The following is an 18,111-nucleotide window of genomic DNA, read 5'->3' on the forward strand; positions in this document are numbered from 1 at the left end:
GGTTAAGGTACTGGACTCCCACATAGCCCATCCTGGTTCAAGTCTCAGACATGGCAGCTTGAAAATCACACCAGGTGCATGTGTGTGTGTACCCAAAATCCCAGGAGGAATGGAGGAGAAGGGATTGCTGCGTGGCCATCCTTCCTGGGGGTGACTTCTCACTTTTCCTTTCACTGTCTCTCTTTCTCTGGGAGCGCACATGCCCTATGGCAAAAAAAACCTTAAAAAAAAAAAAAAAGATTTATGTTGCCAGAACCCCTGACTTCTGGAAGTTGCTGTAGAAGAATCTGGAATTCTTAAATTCTAGGATACCTGTGACTTCTGGGTAGTATACATCCATTCTAGGGAAAGGAGTATTTCCTCATGGGGAGTTTTCCTAAGGATTATCCGAGTCAAGGGGTGAGCTGGCCTGAATTTCCAGGCTTCTGTGTGCCGGGGGCCCAGTGTGCCAGCTCTTGGCCTGAGCCTGGCTGGTGTGTGTGGAGCCTCATGTGTCTACACAGCTTGGGTAAAGGCCTGGGCATCTGCTGAGCTTCCAAGGGTCCACCTTGGTACCCCCCGGCCCTCTCCAGTGTAAAATCTGAAACATAAAATTATGTTCATTTTCAGTCCTGTTTAGCCTTATGACATTTATGAAGAACTGTGTTGAACTCCCCGATACAACCTTAGGGAAGAACGTGAACGGTTTTTGAGAGCCAAAAACCGAGCACTTTATAGAGGTCGCCTTCTCTCTTGCTGACGTTGGCCCTCTGAGATGCGGATGGTTTTCTCTCCATTTTATACAGAAGGATATGGAATATCCAAGGCCCCACAGTTTAGTCAGAGCAAGGACTGCACCCCAGAGCTTTTTTATAACACATTTTTGCCATTGAGCGTGTGCACTCACCAGAGAGAGACAGTGAGAGGGAAGGTAAGACATCACCTCCTGGGGGGAGGGCCACTATAATCCCTTCTCCTCCTGGGATTTTGGGCATGTACACACACACACACCGGTGTGATTTTCAAGCTACCATGTCTGGGACTCTCACGGTTGTTAGCCATGTGGGAGTTCAGCACCTTAACTACTATGCCGTCTGCGAACTCCCAGATCTTGTTTTTTTTTTGTTTGTTTTTGTTTTTTGTTTGTTTTTGCTACAGGGCACGTGCGCTAGCCAGAAAGAGAGAGACAGACAGAAAGTGAGAAATCACTCCCCAGGGGGGGTGGCCATGCCGCAATCTCTTCTCCTCCATTCTCCTCTTGGGATCTTGGGCACGCACGCACACACGCCCAGCATGAGTTTAAGCCACCGGGTCCAGGACTTGAACCACGGTTGACTAAATGGGAGTTCAGTGACATAGCCATTATGCTAACTGCTGGTCCCCCCAGATCTTGTTTTTCAAAACTCTCTTTCTGGCCTCTGCTTCAAGCTGTTTCTATTGTGTTGTCAGGAAAGTTACGCCATTTTTTTTTTGGATAGAAAAATACATCATGACTTTCCTCACAACCTCGGTTTCCACCTCTTGATCCAAAATGATATATACATTCAAATCTAAAACCAACTGGATGTCACACTTAAACGTTTTTCTTTATTCATGCTACCGTGCATGCGTAGGCAGGTGAAAGAGAGAGAAGAAGGGAGAGAGCACCCTCCACCGGGTCTGTCCACACAGCAGTTCTCTTTTTCCAACCCTGCTCCCTGAATCTTGGGAATGTGTGTAGGACTTGGCCTGGGATTTGAACCTCAGTTGCCATGTGGGATCCAGATACTCTTTCCACTTTTTTCTTTTTTTTTGAGAGTTTTTTTTTTCACTATAGGGCGCGTGCGCTCGCCAGACAGACAGAGAGAGACATAGAGACAGAAAGCGAGAAATCACCCCCCAGGGGGGATGGTCACGCCGCAATCCCTTCTCCTCCATTCTCCTCCCGGGATCTTGGGCACGCACGCACACGCGCCCGGCGTGAGTTTTAAGCCACCGGGTCTGGGACACAAACCGCGGTCGACTACGTGGGAGTCCAGCCTCATAGCCATTACGCTAACTGCTGGTTCCTGGATCCAGCTACTCTTGAACAGTGCATTATTGCTGCACCACAGAGCCGGCCCAGATGGGTTCTGTACATATGTCATTGTTGTGAGCATGACCAAAGCTTCCAAGACCCTGCTTCTGAAACCCCAGCCCCAGTTCACAAGCCCTAGGCATGCCATAACATCTTTTCTAGATGTTCAGAAACTTAAAGTCTTCCCACTTTCCTTGTCTCTGTCTCTCTCTGTGTCTCTGGGAGCGCACACACTCTGTGACAGAAACCATCAATCAATCAATCAATCAATCAATCAATCTGCATTTTCAGCTCTCTGTTTCCCAAGTGGCAAAGACAAAGAAATGGAATGTAGGGCTCTTTGTTACTCTGTTATCTGGGAGGTTTACAGAAAGTTAGAACTTTGCTGAGCAAAGCTCTCTGTTCTGTGTTGGCTCCTTGCCATGCCATGGTCCCAATCTTATCTCCCCCTCGTTATCTCCAAGGATGCAAAACCTTTTCTCTGCATGCCTGTTCATTTCTACGTGACATTAGCGGGTCAGTTTACCTGCACTTCGACCTGGCTTATACTTTTCTGTGTGCATATGAGAAAGTCAGTGTGCAGAACTACTTCTGCAAATATTTCTTTCCGTAGTATTGCTCTAAAATGTCCCATTCATGGAATCATTCCTGCCCAGATCCTGAATCGTTGTACCCTACGGAAACGTGCTGCTTTTCTGACAAGGGGGAGGAAGCAAGCTGCGACAGCAGTGCCCATCCAGGCTGCTTGCTTGCTTCCTTACAAGTGGTGCTTTGCAAAGCGTTTGGCGTCCCTGCTGTATGGATGTGTCACTGTGCAGGATGACAACAGGATTTGCTGGGAATGTGGGCCACTATTGTATCCGCCTTATGTAACCACGTGGAGTGATGGAAATGGGCGAGCAGTCTGGGATGTAGGCAGGGGCCTGGCCTGTGTGTCTCCGGAGACCATGAAGACCGCTCAAGCCCTGCAGAGGCTGTGGATCCAGGCTGTTAAAAAGTTGGGGAGATTGAAAGGCCGTGTGAGTTCTTCTGCACGCTCCCCCCTTTTCTTTGCCAGTCTTTCTCTGAGGGGAGGGAGGGGGAGCAGAATCGCTCACAAGGACTCTTTTATCCTCTATCCTCGGATTTATTGGTGCTCCTGGCAGCTTTCAGTAGCAAATTGTGAGAGTGCAGCTTGTGGTCAGCGGTGGGCTTTAGACAGACCGGGCTGGTTTTCCGCAGACCTCTGTGAAACTGATAGGCTCTTCCTGGCTTTGGGAGTCCTGGGCTGCTGCTGTCCGTGTGTCGGCAATCTGCAAGCCTGGTTTTGCTTCCTGGATGTCGCTTTAACTAACCAACCTTGTGTGTGTGTGTGTGTGTGTGTGTGTGCTGAGAGTTTTGGGTTTAGGGATAAAACTTTTTGTTCTCTTATACTTTGGAAATCTATATTCTTTTTCTTGTCTGTTCTTCTCAATTACAGGGGAAAATGTTTTCATTTGCTTTTTCCTCTCAAACAGTATGAACATAGTGACTTGTATGAGGCTACTTTGGAGGCTCGGGGCTTTTATTAAACGTGTCCTCATAGGCAGCTTCCGATTCACCTTTGGTTTTAGCTGGCCTCCATCTCTGGGAAGCAGCCGCTGGGGGAGAATCTAAAAGTTGCCTGCTCAGGGGAGATCCTGGCTGTGAGGACGTTGATACCTGCTTTGTGTTTGATGTCCAAAATCTTTAGGTAAAATATATGAGACTTAAAAAAATCTGTTTGGTTGGGAACCAGCAGTTAGCGTAATGGCTATGTCGCTGGACTCCCACGTAGTCGACCGCGGTTTGCGTCCTGGACCCGGTGGCTTAAAACTCACGCCGGGCACGTGTGCGTGCGTGCCCAAGATCCCGAGAGGAGAATGGAGGAGAAGGGATTGCGGCGTGGCCATCCCCCCTGGGGGGTGATTTCTCGCTTTCTGTCTCTATGTCTCTTTCTGTCTGTCTGGCGAGCGCATGTGCCCTATAGCAAAAAAAAAAAAAATCTGTTTGGCCAAGATTTTTCAAAAAACCTTTCTCAAAGGTAGAGCATTAAGAAAAAAGAAAAGAAAGATCAGGTTTGCCCTAGTCCCTTTCTGTTTTTCCTTACAGAAATACTTCCTGTAAACAGAACACCTTTACTTAGGGTAGAAAAGTTAGCTCCCCTTTTACTTTTTTTTTTTTTTTTGAAGAGGTTTTCGCTATAAGGTGCATGGGCTTGCCAGACAGAGAGAGACATAGAGACAGAAAGCGAGAAATCACCCCCCAGGGGGGATGGTCACGCCGCAATCCCTTCTCCTCCATTCTCCTCTCGGGATCTTGGGCACGCATGCACACGTTCCCGGCGTGAGTTTTAAGCCACCGGGTCCGGGACACGAACCGTGGTCGACTACATGGGAGTCCAGCGACATAGCCATTATGCTAACTGCTGGTTCCCACCTTTTACTTTTCATGGGGTCTAGGAATGACAGAGTTGTTAGTGACACTGCTTACATGAAAAGTAAAATAAATGTGGAAAAATGACAGCACAGCGAAGCCTCTCCTGGTGGATGGAATGTTGACCCTTGGGTTGCAAAGGAGACTGGGAGCCTTCGGTACCCCGCAGTTCCCCCATACCTTATCTGTGTCTCCCCCTGTGCCCACCACATTTCACTTGCCTTGCTTGTCCTGCCCCTGTCTCCCCTCCTTGTGGTTGAAATGATTAGAGTCTCCTCTGCTCTGTCACTTCGCAGAATTGGGTCTGTATTAAAAAATTTGGTGTTGGGTATGCTGTTTGGTGTTAGGTCCATGGCCAGGAGTTGGGTACCTCTTCCTGTTCACCTACTTGCCACCATATATATATATTTTTAATCTATAAAAGAATCTATTTTTCAGAGTCATGAAGAATACTAATGAAACACATGCCACGAGCCCATCACACGCAGCCGCGGACCCTCAGCCAGATAGAACGCAGGGCCCTCTGCCCCCGACCTGCTCCTCTCCCTCCGTCATCCTGGCCACCTCATCCTGGATGTCATGTTTCTCATTTCCTTGATTTTTCTTGGTAGTTTTACCATATGTACTAAATGCATATAATTCATTATATATAATCACTAAATGAAAGACGAGTTCTGTTGGCTTTTTTATTGTAGTAAAGAGCATATCACAAAATGCACCAGTTGAACCATTTTAAGTGTACAGTGTGGTAATTTTTTTAGAGAGAGATTTTTGCTATAGGGTGCATGCGCTAAACAGAAAGAGACAGAGAAACAGGAAGTGAGAAATCACCCCCTGGGGGAATGGCCACGTTGATCCTCCTCCATTCTCCTCTTGGATTTTGGGCATGCACGCACATGCACCTGGCTTGAGTTTCAAGCTACCAGGTCTGGGACTCAAACTGAGGTCAGCCATGTGGGAGCCCAGTGACATATCCATTATGCTATCTGCTGGTCCTCTGTGCAGTAATGTTAAGTATGTTCCAATTGTGAAAATTGCTTACTCTTAGAACTATATAAAAATGATGTCCCACTCTACAGGTTCTTCTGGGGTGTTTTCCACTCAGCGTTGTTATATTTGAGCATTGAGTTATATTTGAGAATTGAGTATCATTGTGCATTTATACTGTGGGACTGCTTGCATTTGTGGTCGGTTCTCTTTTTTTTTTTTTTTAAGAAATTTTTACTGTAGGGTGGTTGTGCTCACTAGAGAGACAGAGAGATGCAGAGAGACAGAAAGTGAGAAGTCACCCCACAGGGAGGATAGCCATGCTGCAGTCTCTTCTCCATTCTCCTCTTGGGACTTTGGGCATGCACACCCACGCATCTGGTGTGAGTTTTAAGCCGCCAGGTCCAGGACTTGAACTGCGGTCGACTACAAAGGAGTCCCGTGATGTAACCATTACGCCATCTGCTGGTCTTGGTTTGTTCATTTTTATCCCAGTCCTACTTTGTATTTTAAAAAGGAGTTATTTATTTAATTTTATTATTTTAATTCACCAGAGAGAGACAGAGACAGAGAAGGGGAGAGTTAAGTGAGAAAGCAAAGTTGCCAAGTTTGGGACTCCAACCATGGTTGGCCATGTGGGGGGGTCTAGTGCCTCAACCACCATGCCATCTGCTAGCCCCCCTACTTTGTATTTGAATAATGCATTACAGTTCATCTATTCTGCTCTTTATAGCCATTTAGGTTTGCAAGTTTTGGTTGAAAATGTTGTTTCGATGAATACTCCGTGTGTGTGTGCAATCTCTGTAGGAGAGGAATCACTGTGTCCTGGAATATGTGTGCCCTTTACCCTGGCCCTGCATGTAACGCTCCTCAGATACTAAGCAGCCCCCTGCAGGCTTTCAGCCGGAGAAAGTCCAGTGCTGTTGATAGCAAGTCTGAGCTGTACACAGCCTAGCTCAAGCTGGGTGGGGCCGGAGCCTGGCGGGCGCAGTTTGAGTGGCCAGACCTCAGCTCTCAGCTCAGCCCCTGCTCACCGGCAGCCTGTCCTAGGGATGCACCCAGAGCTGATGTTCTGAGGAACAGGTGTGATTAGTAGGGTGCTCTGTGTTTCTACAAAGATAATGTATACATGAGGCAGGGAAAATGCACAGCAGTTTGCTTTTTGGGTCCATTGTGGGTTCTGAGTAAACTCCACAGGGCTTGGAGCTTTCTTGGCATTTCTAGCTTTTTCAAAGACAGCCTGCATTTAGTGGATGATTGTCATTTTTAAAGTGATTCCACTCTTGAGCCAGCAGGTGGTGGGGTGGTTAAGGCCTTTGGATCCCATATGGCTGACTGCTGGCTTAAGTCTTGGACCGATAACTCGAAAATATGTTGGGTGTGGGCACGTGTGTGTGGATGCCCAAAGTCTCGAAGGGAGACTGGAGGAGAAGTGTTTGCATCACGGGCATCAACCCCGGGTGGGTGGTTTCCCACTTTCCCTCTCACACTTTCTCTCTGGCTAGTTCATGTGCCCTATAGCAGAAACTAAAAACAAACAAACAAAAATAAATAATGCCACTATTTGGGGGATTGTTCTAGACATCTCCTCAGGAATACTGTAGGAAACAGAAGCCCTAGTGCAGGTATTTCCATCTTTTGCACTCAGCAACACCCATGTAGAAAAAGCCAAAAGATCCCACAGATCCCTCAGTTGGGTACACCTTATGGATAAGGCAAGGGTTCTATTAAAGCCAAACCTGGAGAAAACTTGCCTCAGATGTCACTTTTCATGGGAAGGGGTGGTGGTTAACAAATGAAAAGTAACACCTGTTAGAAACTAGATCTTTGTGGGAACCAGCAGTTAGCATAATGGCTATGTCGCTGGACTCCCACGTAGTCGACTGTGGTTCGCGTCCCGGACCCGGTGGCTTAAAACTCACGCCGGGCGCGTGTGCATGCGTGCCCAAGATCCCGAGAGGAGAATGGAGGAGAAGGGATTGCGGCGTGACCATTCCCCCTGGGGCGTGATTTCTTGCTTTCTGTCTCTCTGTCTCTCTCTTTCTGGTGAGCGCACATGCCCTATATCAAAACCTCTCCAAAAAATAAAAAATAAAAAAAGAAACTAGATCTTTGTTACTGTTAGAGGGTGGGGGGTGCATGCACTTGAGAGAGGGGAGGCAGGAAGCATTCCCCCACGGGAACATCACACTGCAATCCGTAGGGTGGAGGGTGCATGCACTTGAGAGAGGGGAGGGAGAAAGCATCCCCCACGGAGAATGATCACACTGCAATCCCTTCTCCTTTATCTCCCCCTCCTTCTGGGATTTTGGCGTGCATGCATGGACAGGTGCCCGACACATTTATTCAGCTGCCATGTCAGGGAATCAGATGGCTCACTGGCCATGCAGAATCTGGCTGCCTTAACTATGAAGCCATGGAGCTGGCCCAAAACTAGATTTAAAAAAAATTTTTTTAAGAGAGATTTTTGCTTTAGGGCATGTGTACTTGCTGGAGAGACAGACAGAAAGTGAGAAATCATCCCCCAGGGAGATGGCCATACTGCAGTCTCTTTTCCTCCATTCTCCTCTTGGAATCTTGGGCATGAACACACACGCAGCCGGCATGAGTTTTAAGCTGCCAGGTCCAGGACTTGAACCATGGTCAACTACGTGAGAGGACAGCAACATAACCATTACGCCATCTGCTGGTCCCCAAAATTAGATGTTTTTTTGAAGGGATCTTATGATGACAATGTTTTGGACTGAGGATAATAAAAGATCTTAGCACTTAACATGTCTTTATTTTTAGGGCCTGTTACTGTGTCTCACTGCACTTCTAGTACTGAAGAAGTGTGTTAGTAAACAGGTAACATAAGTTACAAACCGATAGCAACTCTTTTTGGTATACAGAAAGTATGTGCTGGATTTTGTATTGAGGGGTTTTGAAGTAAAGATTTATTTCTAGCATTGAAATGTGTGTATTCTTAGTCAAATTGCATTTGCTTGTGTTCACACAGGCCCCAGGCATGGAAGAGCTGATATGGGAGCAGTACACCGTGACTCTACAGAAGGTGAGCTCTCTGTGTTCCCCGTTGCCTATAGTCCTCTTCCGGATTTTAGACATGAGTCTTCATTTATCTCCCCCCACCCCCCCAGTTCTGGTTTTGTGTTTTTCCTCCATAAGGTGGATGATGTTTTGTAGGAACTAACTGCAGTGATTAACTGTGTTACCAAAAATTGCATACTGTAGTACTTTTAGTTAGGGTGGCTATAATACAGAACATTCGAGAGGTTATTTAGTGCTATCACCTGTCTCTGGACAGAATAGTTTATGAAAAAGAGAGGTAGAATGAACATAACCTGTACTATTGGGGTCAGTAGGTAGTATGGTGGTTAAGGTACTAGACTCCCATGTTGTCCTCTGGTTTGAGTCCTGGACCCAGCAGCTTGAAACTCATGCCAGGTGTGCGTGTGTGCATGCCCAAAATCCTGAGGAGAGTGGAGGAGAAGGGATTGTGGTGTAGCCATGCCCCCTGGGGAGGGCAGCTTCTCACTATCCCCATCTCTCCCTGTCTCTGTCTCTTTTTGGCAGGCTCACATGTTTTCTAACAACCAAAAAATAAATTTTAGTTTCAATTGACTGAATCCAAGTACAAAAGTAATATCACTGGGTCAGGAATCATTGTTTCTTTATTTGCAGGATTTTGTCTGTTGAGGTCTTTTTTTCCCCCTTTATTTAAAAAAAAAAACTTACTTAATTTTATTTATTATTATCACTGCTTAATTTTGCTATAGGGCATGTGTTCCCGAGAGAGAGAGAGTGAGCGAGAGAGTGAATGAGCAAGCAAGCATGTGCATGCAAGCCCCTACATCCAGGACTCACACCGCAGTCAGCCCTGTGGGAGTCCAGCACGCCAGCCACTATGCCACCTGCTGGTCCCACCTGTCAAGGTCTTACTTTCAGCTGTAGTCATCTTTCTGCCTCTCCCCTGTGCCCTGTCCACCAGCATTTCATACTTTCCTTGAGTTGTGGATTCCAAATTGGCAAAGATGAGAGACTTCAGAGGCTTGGTATAGAAGATGGCGCTGCTTCTGTTTAAATCAGGTGCCAGGTGATTGTACCTCCAGATTCAGTTATTTGATTAACAGACAGAAACCCACCCTTACTATCATTTAATTTGCTATAGGGCACGTGCACTCACCCTGTTTTGAGTTGCACATTTTTGTAATCAGTCAACAGAGTGGATCCTACATGGGAACTTTTCCTTGAGGGGAAAGATTTTTTTATCCTCTGAGTAGACTTTTTGTTTTCAAGGTTTTTTTGCTATGGTATGCGTGCACTCACTGGAGAGAGACAAAGAAGAGAGAGGGAAAGTGAGAAATCACCCCATAGGGAGGATGGCCACTCCACAGTCCCATCTTCTCTTGGGCTTTCGGGCACACGCATTCATGTGCCTGGTGTGATTTTCAAGCTACTAGGTCTGGTGCTTGAACCGTGGTCAGCCATGTGAGAATCCGCCACACCACCTGCTGGCCCTTCTCTGAGTGGACATTTTATAATTGAAGTCTGATTTAGGATTACGTAGTCAGGTGTAACCATATCATCTGGACGAAACTGGGTTCGGCTTTTTTTGTTTTTCTTACTTTAAGAGATTTTTCCTATAGGGCGCATGCACTCGCCAGAGAGACAGAGAGAAAAATTAGAAATCACCCCCCCTGGGGGGGACATGCCACAATCCCTTCTCCTCCATCTTCTTCTCGGGATCTTGGTCATGCATACACGCACATGTGTCTGATGTGGAGGGTTTTTTGTTTTTTTAAATAATTATTTAATCTAATATATTTATTATTTGACCAAAGAGGGACAGAGCGAGCGAGAGAGAAGGAAAGTGAGAAACCAAGAGGGGATCAGCAGTTAGCGTAATGGCTATGTCGCTGGACTCCCACGTAGTCGACCACAGTTCAAGTCCCAGACCCAGTGGCTTAAACTCATGTCGGGCGCGTGTGTGTGCATACCCAAGATCCCAAGAGGAGAATGGAGAAGGGCTTGCAGCACTGCCATCCCCCCGGGGGGTGGTTTCTCGCTTTCTGTCTCTCTGTCTCTCTTTCTCTGTCTGGTGAGCGCACGTGCCCTATAGCATAAACCTCTCCAAAAAAAGAAAAAAAAAAAAAAAAAGAAAGTGAGAAACCAAGCCACCAGGTCTGGGACTCGAACAGTAGTCAGCCATGTGGGAGTCCAGTGTCCTTAACCACCGCTACCTGCCAGCTCCCTGGTGTGAGTTTTAAGATGCCAGGTCCAGGACTTGAACCATGGTCAACTGTGTAGGAGTCCAGCAATGTAACCATTATGCCATCTGCTGGTGCCCCTGGACGTAGCCTTTTAAACACTGAATTAGGGTTATGTGTGCTATCTTGGCTTACTCTGATGCATTGCCAGAGGGTGCATAAATCTGTTTTTCAAACTTCATGTACATGCAGAAAATAGTTTAAGCTCTGTTTTGTTATAGTATCTCAATGAATTTGTTGTTTAGATTTCATCTTCAAAACTAATCCATTTACAGGGCTGGCAGGTGGCATGGTGGTTAAGGGCAATGGACTCCCACATGGCCAACCGTGGTTCAAGTCCTGGACCTGGCAGCTTAGTTTCTCACTTTCTCTCTCTCACTCTGTCCCTCTCTGGTCAAATTAAAATAAATAAATTAATTAAAAAATAAATAGATAAATGCATAAATAAAGTTAAATAAAATAATCATTTTTAAAAAAGAGCAATCCATGTACTTCTTGGGGGGCATTCCTTGTTCCCTTTGGGATTTGCATGCACATGTGCCCAGTGGCCTCCAGGTCTGGAACTCAAACCACCTAGTCAGCCATATGAGATCCAGCTAGCTTTACCACCATGCCACTGGCTGACCCTAAAAATACAGTTTTAACAGCAAATAATAAAACTGTATTTCTCTTAAAATATTATTCAGTCCAGATTATACTGTATTTCTCTTAAAATATTATTCAGTCTGGATGGATGGGGTGGGGTAAGTGTGTTATTTCCTGTAGTTTGAGGAAATTTTGAACATTCTTTCTTATAAACTTACTGCTTGTTCCCCCAAACCTGAGTTACTTTATGGAAATCTCCTAAGATTTATAGTTTTTCACAAGTCATTGTGAGTTAGGCCAATTGCTGAGAAATTTTATTTGGGACTAGGCTAGGAAAAAAGTTTATGTGCCTGAAATTCTGTATTTATTTACCCATTTTCCTTTTTTGAGATTTTTAATGTAATTTCATGTTATAAGTGAATGAATATGTAGTTTCACCATAGCCTCATTTTTAAAGAGAATTATTTAATTGATCTCTTATTATTCTTGCTATTATTTAATTTGCTATAGGGCACCTGCGCTTACCAGAGAGAGGGGGGCGGGCATTAGAAAGGAAGCCACCAGCTCTGAGACTTGAACTGTGGTCAACCATGTGGGAGCCCAGTGCCTTAACCACCATGCCATCTGCTGGCCTGAATCCTCAATTTTTACTGAGGCCAGCATGAGGCAAACATGCTCAGTGCTTTGAATAGCACCTCCCTGTTTGGCCACGATAGGGTATTTCCCACCTCCCTCCAGCGCCTCATGAGAACTCTGACTGGACTATCAGCCTTTCCAGTTTGCTCTGGGCTGTTTCTCGTAGATAAGGAGTTTTCCTTTATAAACCCATCAACTGACTGTGATGTTGCTTTATTTTGTTTCTCATTCGTTTCTGTAAACCTATCTGTTCCCGAGCTGGCTCTGGTGATTGATTTGACCTTTATTTTATTGAGAATGTGTAATAAATCCTGCAAGTCTCTCATGAAAGGATTTTTAGAGGGGGGCGGGCATTAGAAAGGAAGCCACCAGCTCTGAGACTTGAACTGTGGTCAACCATGTGGGAGCCCAGTGCCTTAACCACCATGCCATCTGCTGGCCTGAATCCTCAATTTTTACTGAGGCCAGCATGAGGCAAACATGCTCAGTGCTTTGAATAGCACCTCCCTGTTTGGCCACGATAGGGTATTTCCCACCTCCCTCCAGCGCCTCATGAGAACTCTGACTGGACTATCAGCCTTTCCAGTTTGCTCTGGGCTGTTTCTCGTAGATAAGGAGTTTTCCTTTATAAACCCATCAACTGACTGTGATGTTGCTTTATTTTGTTTCTCATTCGTTTCTGTAAACCTATCTGTTCCCGAGCTGGCTCTGGTGATTGATTTGACCTTTATTTTATTGAGAATGTGTAATAAATCCTGCAAGTCTCTCATGAAAGGATTTTTAATTTTTCTTTTAACTTCGATGAACAGGATTCCAAAAGAGGATTTGGAATTGCAGTGTCTGGAGGCAGAGACAACCCTCACTTTGAAAATGGAGAAACATCGATTGTCATTTCTGACGTGCTCCCCGGAGGGCCTGCCGATGGGCTGCTTCAGTGAGTGTCGGTTTCCCCCTCCTCTTAGCCAGCCCCGCTGGTTGGCCCTTGACAAGATGCTTTGGTTGGTGTGTACTTGTGAAAGTTAAAACAAACAAAAAAACTTGTATGTAATGTTTAAAAAGTGTTCAAATGGGTATCAAGGTCATATCTCAGTTTCCCGCCATTTTTCCATCCTGTTAGGATTTGGGCATGTACACACACATACACTCTATGTGTCTTTCAAGTCACTTGGACTTGGATTCAAACTGTGGTTGGCTATGTGGCATCCAGCTCCCTATGCATGGTGCTTAACCACTGTGTTACAGCTCTGGCTCAACACTACGTTTTGTTTTGTTTTAAAGAGAAATTTTTGTTATAGGGCATTTATGCTCGCTGGTGAGACAGAGGTAGAGAGACAGAAAGCAACAAATCACCCCCTAGAGGGGATGGCCACACCACGATCCCTTCCCTTCCACTCTCCTCTCAGAATTTTGGGCATGCATGCACATGCGCCTAGTGTAAATTTGAAGCCACTGGGTCCGGGACTTGAATTTTGGTTGGCCCATGTGGGAGTCCAGCGACATCATCATTACGCCATCTGCTGCTCCCTCAACATTATGTTTTAATAATCCTCAAATCTTTGGGACCATTCATACTTTGAAAGAAAGAAGGCAATTGTTTCCAAAGAAAGATATCAAAGTTTCCAAATATCACTCCTAGATTTAGGAAGTCTTTGTTTCTTTCTTTTTTTTTTTTTTTTAAGTTTAGTTTTGTTTATTTGTTTAGTTTTGTCATAGAGTGCAAGTGCTCGCCAGAGAGAGAGAGAGAGATAAGGAAAGTGATTTTCAAGCCACTGGATCTGGGACTCAAACCACAGAGTCAGCTATGTTGATTCTAGCCTTCTATAACCTCCATACCACTCACTAACCCTTCTTTTTAAGTTTCTTTCTTCCGTGAGAGAAAGAGAGAAAGGCAGATAGAGAAGCACCCTCAGAGTCTAACACCACGACCTCCCCACCCCTCTACCCCCCGCCAAGCCTTTCTCTGCTAGTCAGGATCACACCTGTCTGGCATGTCAAGTCAGTCTGGGAACCGAGCCCCCATCTTCCATGTGGCTTCAGCCTTATAGAGTGCTGTGTCACTGCTGCGCCGCCTTGGCCAGGCCAAGAACAAGTTCTGAGTGGGGCGTTGAAATTGGTGTGATTTCCTCCCCACTTTGCCTCCCCAACATCGTTGAAACCTGTTTTGATTTATATTCAGTAATACCCGAATGAGGAGGCTTCAGCTTACTGGTGATCTTATCTGTAAGAGGGATGTAGAAACTGGGAAAACTTAACTACAGGAAAACACAGGTTTTCAGCCACTAGCTTTCTGGCCTGAAGAGATAAGGCCGTTTTAAAAGATGCATGCCTGAGTCCCCTCCAGATAACTTCTCAGGGCAGAATCTAAAGTTAACCCTATGGTTGCCTGGGTCGGATAGCTCCAATGTTGGGGTTCTGGTGGCATTTGAAGTCTTCCCTATGGAACAGTATAACATTTTAAAGTAATTTTGGGGCCAGCACTGTAGCACACCAGTTAAGCCCTGTGTGGAGGGATCCAGCTTCCACATGACTAAATATGGTTCCAGTCCTGGCCTCAGTAACTTAAAAAACGTGCTTAGCACATGCGTGCCAGAGTCCTGACAGGAAGGAGGGATAAAGGAAAGGGGATTGTGGCATGACCAGGCTGCTTTGAGGCACTTCTGTTTCTCCCTCCGGTGCATACACACTTTCTGGCATTTAAATAAATTAATTAAATAAAACAATTTTTAGGAGGAGCTGAAGTAATAGGATTCTGTAATCTCAAAATTTCTTGGGCCAACTATGTGACTTGGTGATGAAGGCAGCCGGTTCCCACATGGCCAGTTCTACAGTTCGAGTCCCAAATTCAATGGCTTGAAAAATATGCCAGGTGTGTGTCCAGAATCCTGATAGGAAAATGGGTTGTAGCACAGCTGTCCCCTCCAGGGGGAGATTTCTCAAATTTCCTCTCTCTCTGTCTCTCTCCAGCAAGTACATATTCCCCATGGCAAAAATTTAAAAACAAAGCAAAACAGTTTTTGGGAGGAACATATCTGACACTTAGGATTCTGGTATCTAAAAACTTCTTGGGCTGGCTCTGTGGCCTCGGTGGTTAAGGTAGTTGGATCCCACATTGCTGATTGCAGGGTTTGAGGCCTGGATGCAGCTGGACACATATATATGATGCCCCAAATTCTGAAAGAGTGGGGAAGTGGAAGAGAGGGGATTGTGGCATGGTCATTCCCCATAGGGGGTGCTTTCTCCTCTCTCTCTGTCCCTCTCTGTAAGCACACACACCCTTGGGCAAAAACGAAAGAAACTCTATGAATTCGAGGTAAAGTGCTTGACCTCTTTTCCTCCAAAAAGCATAAATGGACGTGCACCTACTTAGGAATATTTGCAGACTTTCTGAAGGCCCTTGTGTTCCTTGGGTAACTGAGGACTGTTACAGAAATCCTTCTTGGTGTCCAGACCTGGCCACTTTTGTGTGCCTCCTCTAGTGACCCTGAGGTGTGTAGGGGGCAGACCTCTCTCCCCTCCGTGGTTCCCCTTAGACTCCAGTTTCCTTCTTCGGAAAAGCGCTCAGAGTGCGTTAACTGAGGCTTGGAAGCCATCAGACACTGAGCCCTTGAATAAGCCTTTCGGGTGGATTTACTGTTTCCCAAGTAAATGATTCACAATGAGTAGATGGGGGTTTCATGACCCATTTTTGTTTCTTGTTTACAGAGAAAATGACAGGGTGGTCATGGTGAATGGCACCCCCATGGAGGACGTGCCCCACTCCTTCGCAGTCCAGCAGCTGAGAAAAAGCGGGAAGATCGCTGCCATTGTAAGGATGGGGTTTGCTGTCAGCTCTCCTCAAAAACATTTTGTTTTTATGCCCAAAAGAAAAATCACCACTTATTTTTAAGCATTTGACAGAGTTACATAACCCAGGACTGCTGCTTCTTGGACCCGCAGTACTTTTGGAGGGTCATGTTGTGGGTGATATGAAAATGTATGTCAGTCACCCTCCCTGCCTTTCCTTATCCTTCTATGTCCGGTGATTCTCTTTCTGAGCGAGTTTCCTTAGAAACCAGGTTAGACAGTTATTGCCCAAGAGAACGGTAAAATGGTACTAATTTGAAAAAAATAAAAATCAATTTCAGCTCAAAAACTCATTTGTAAAGGAAGATCTGTTATGTCTTCATAGACTAAGGATTTCTTAGAGGATGGGGCAGTCCATAGGATGCATCATTCATTCACTCACTCACTCACTCACTCTGCATTCATTTAGCAAATCTGACTGAGAGTGTGCTGCAGGAAGTGTTCACTGCTACAGGGAAGGGAGACCCATGAAGTGGGAACTGAATTAAGTGTGTTTAAGGCCAGTGCTGGAGGAATGGACCACTTTTATGGTAGTTATAGTTGTTTATTTTTTTTTCCCAACATATGAAGATTTTCAAGCAAAAAGAGTTGAAAGATCAGTGTAATAAACACTTAAAAATCTGCCATTTTTACCTCCTTTCTATGTGCATAGAAACACCGATTTTTGGTGAGTCATAGGCTAAGCTGCAGACACGGCAGTTCAGTCTACTAACTTCAGTGTGCATCTCCCGAGCAAAAGAGCATTCTACATAACTTTTTTTTTTTTTTTTTTTTGGAGAGGTTTTTTGCTATAGGGCACGTGAGCTCGCCAGACAGACAGAGACATAGAGACAGAAAGCGAGAAATCACCACCCAGGGGGGATGGTCACGCCTCAATCCCTTCTCCTCCATTCTCCTCTCGGGATCTTGGGCACACACGCACATGCTCCCGGCGTGAGTTTTAAGCCACTGGGTCCGGGATGCGAACCACGGTCAACTACGTGGGATTCCAGCGACATAGTCATTATGCTAGCTGCTGGTTCCTACATAACTATTATACTGCTCCCGTATTTAAGAAAATTTATACTTCTCTAGTGTCAATTAATAGTTTGTATCTCAAGATGTCTTTGACAGATTTTCTTTTTCCCCCCATCCAGGATCTAATCAAAAGTTGACCCATTGCATTTGATAGTTATTTCTTTAGTCTCTTATATTTAATTTATTATTAGTAGTAGTATTTAGAGGTTTTTGCCTTAGGGCATGTGCACTCGCTGGACAGAGAGAAAGACAGAGACAGTGAGGGAAAGTGAGAAATCACCCCCAGGAGAGATGGCCACACTGCGGTCCCTTCTCCATTCTCCTCCCGGCTCCTGGGCATGCACTCACATGCGCCTGGTGTGTTTTTCAAGCCACTTCATTGGTTCTCCAGCCTTACTCAGCCATACCGCAGTCCAGCGATGTCATTGCTGTGCCATCTGCCGGCTTCATCTTTAGCGTCTTTTAATCTAGAAGTGTCCCTCTTTCCCCTTGCCTCTCCCTCCTTCAACTCCCCCTTTTAATGGTATTAACTTTTGGAAGACTAGACATTTAGGTATAGAATAGCTCACTTTTCTGAATTTTCATTTTACTTTTGCAGCTAAGTGACTCAAGGTGAGGCCTTACAAGTGAGTAGAAGCGCATTTTGGAGGTACTTTTATGACCAGCTTAATCTAAGGCGCTGTACTCAGCCTCATACTCACTGTCTCACCACGTCATAACCCTATGAGGTTCTTAATTGTACCAGTTTCCACTTGAGGAACCAGGGGCTTGAGTCAGCAGGGAAACCGTTCTACGGAAACGAGAACCAGGGCTGTTAAGCTTGCATGTAACTGTGACCGTCCTGTGTGCCCACTGTTTTGTTTTGTTTTTTGGGTTTTTTTTGGAGAGGTTTTTGCTATAGGGCGCATACACTCACCAGACAGGCAGAGAGAGACAGAGAGATAGAAAGCAAGAAATCCCCCCCCCAGGGGGATGGTCACACTGCAATCCCTTCTCCTCCATTCTCCTCTTGGGATCTTGGGCATGCACACACACGCGCCCGGCGTGAGTTTTAAGCCACCGGGTCGGGGACGCGAACCATGGTCCACTACGTGGGAGTCCAGTGACATAGCCATTACGCTAACTGCTGGTCCCCACTGTTTGTTTTGACAACAGGTTGTCAAGAGGCCCCGGAAGGTCCAGGTGGCCCCGCCCAGGGGCAGCCCTTCCCTGGATCAGGATGACCGGGCTTTCGAGGTGATGGACGAGTTCGACGGCAGAAGTTTTCGTAGCGGGTACAGCGAGAGGAGCCGGCCCAGCAGCCGCGGG

The 18,111-nt window shown here is 45.9% G+C and overlaps 1 protein-coding gene across 1 annotated transcript in view; it reads left to right on the plus strand.

Moving 5' to 3' along the window:
- Positions 1-2,967: 2,967 nt before the first annotated feature.
- The window catches only part of TJP2 (tight junction protein 2), a 51,552-nt gene continuing 36,408 nt past the window's right edge, over positions 2,968-18,111 (plus strand). Inside the window, exons 1-5 of the mRNA XM_014589348.2 lie at positions 2,968-3,054; positions 8,454-8,507; positions 12,753-12,877; positions 15,646-15,748; positions 17,959-18,106. Coding sequence (XP_014444834.1) covers positions 2,983-3,054; positions 8,454-8,507; positions 12,753-12,877; positions 15,646-15,748; positions 17,959-18,106 — 502 coding nt within the window. The 5' untranslated portion in view covers positions 2,968-2,982. The remainder of the gene's footprint in view (positions 3,055-8,453; positions 8,508-12,752; positions 12,878-15,645; positions 15,749-17,958; positions 18,107-18,111) is intronic.

Source organism: Tupaia chinensis, unplaced genomic scaffold (assembly GCF_000334495.1).
Source record: "Tupaia chinensis unplaced genomic scaffold, TupChi_1.0 Scaffold000354_1, whole genome shotgun sequence".
Lineage (NCBI taxonomy): Eukaryota > Metazoa > Chordata > Mammalia > Scandentia > Tupaiidae > Tupaia > Tupaia belangeri.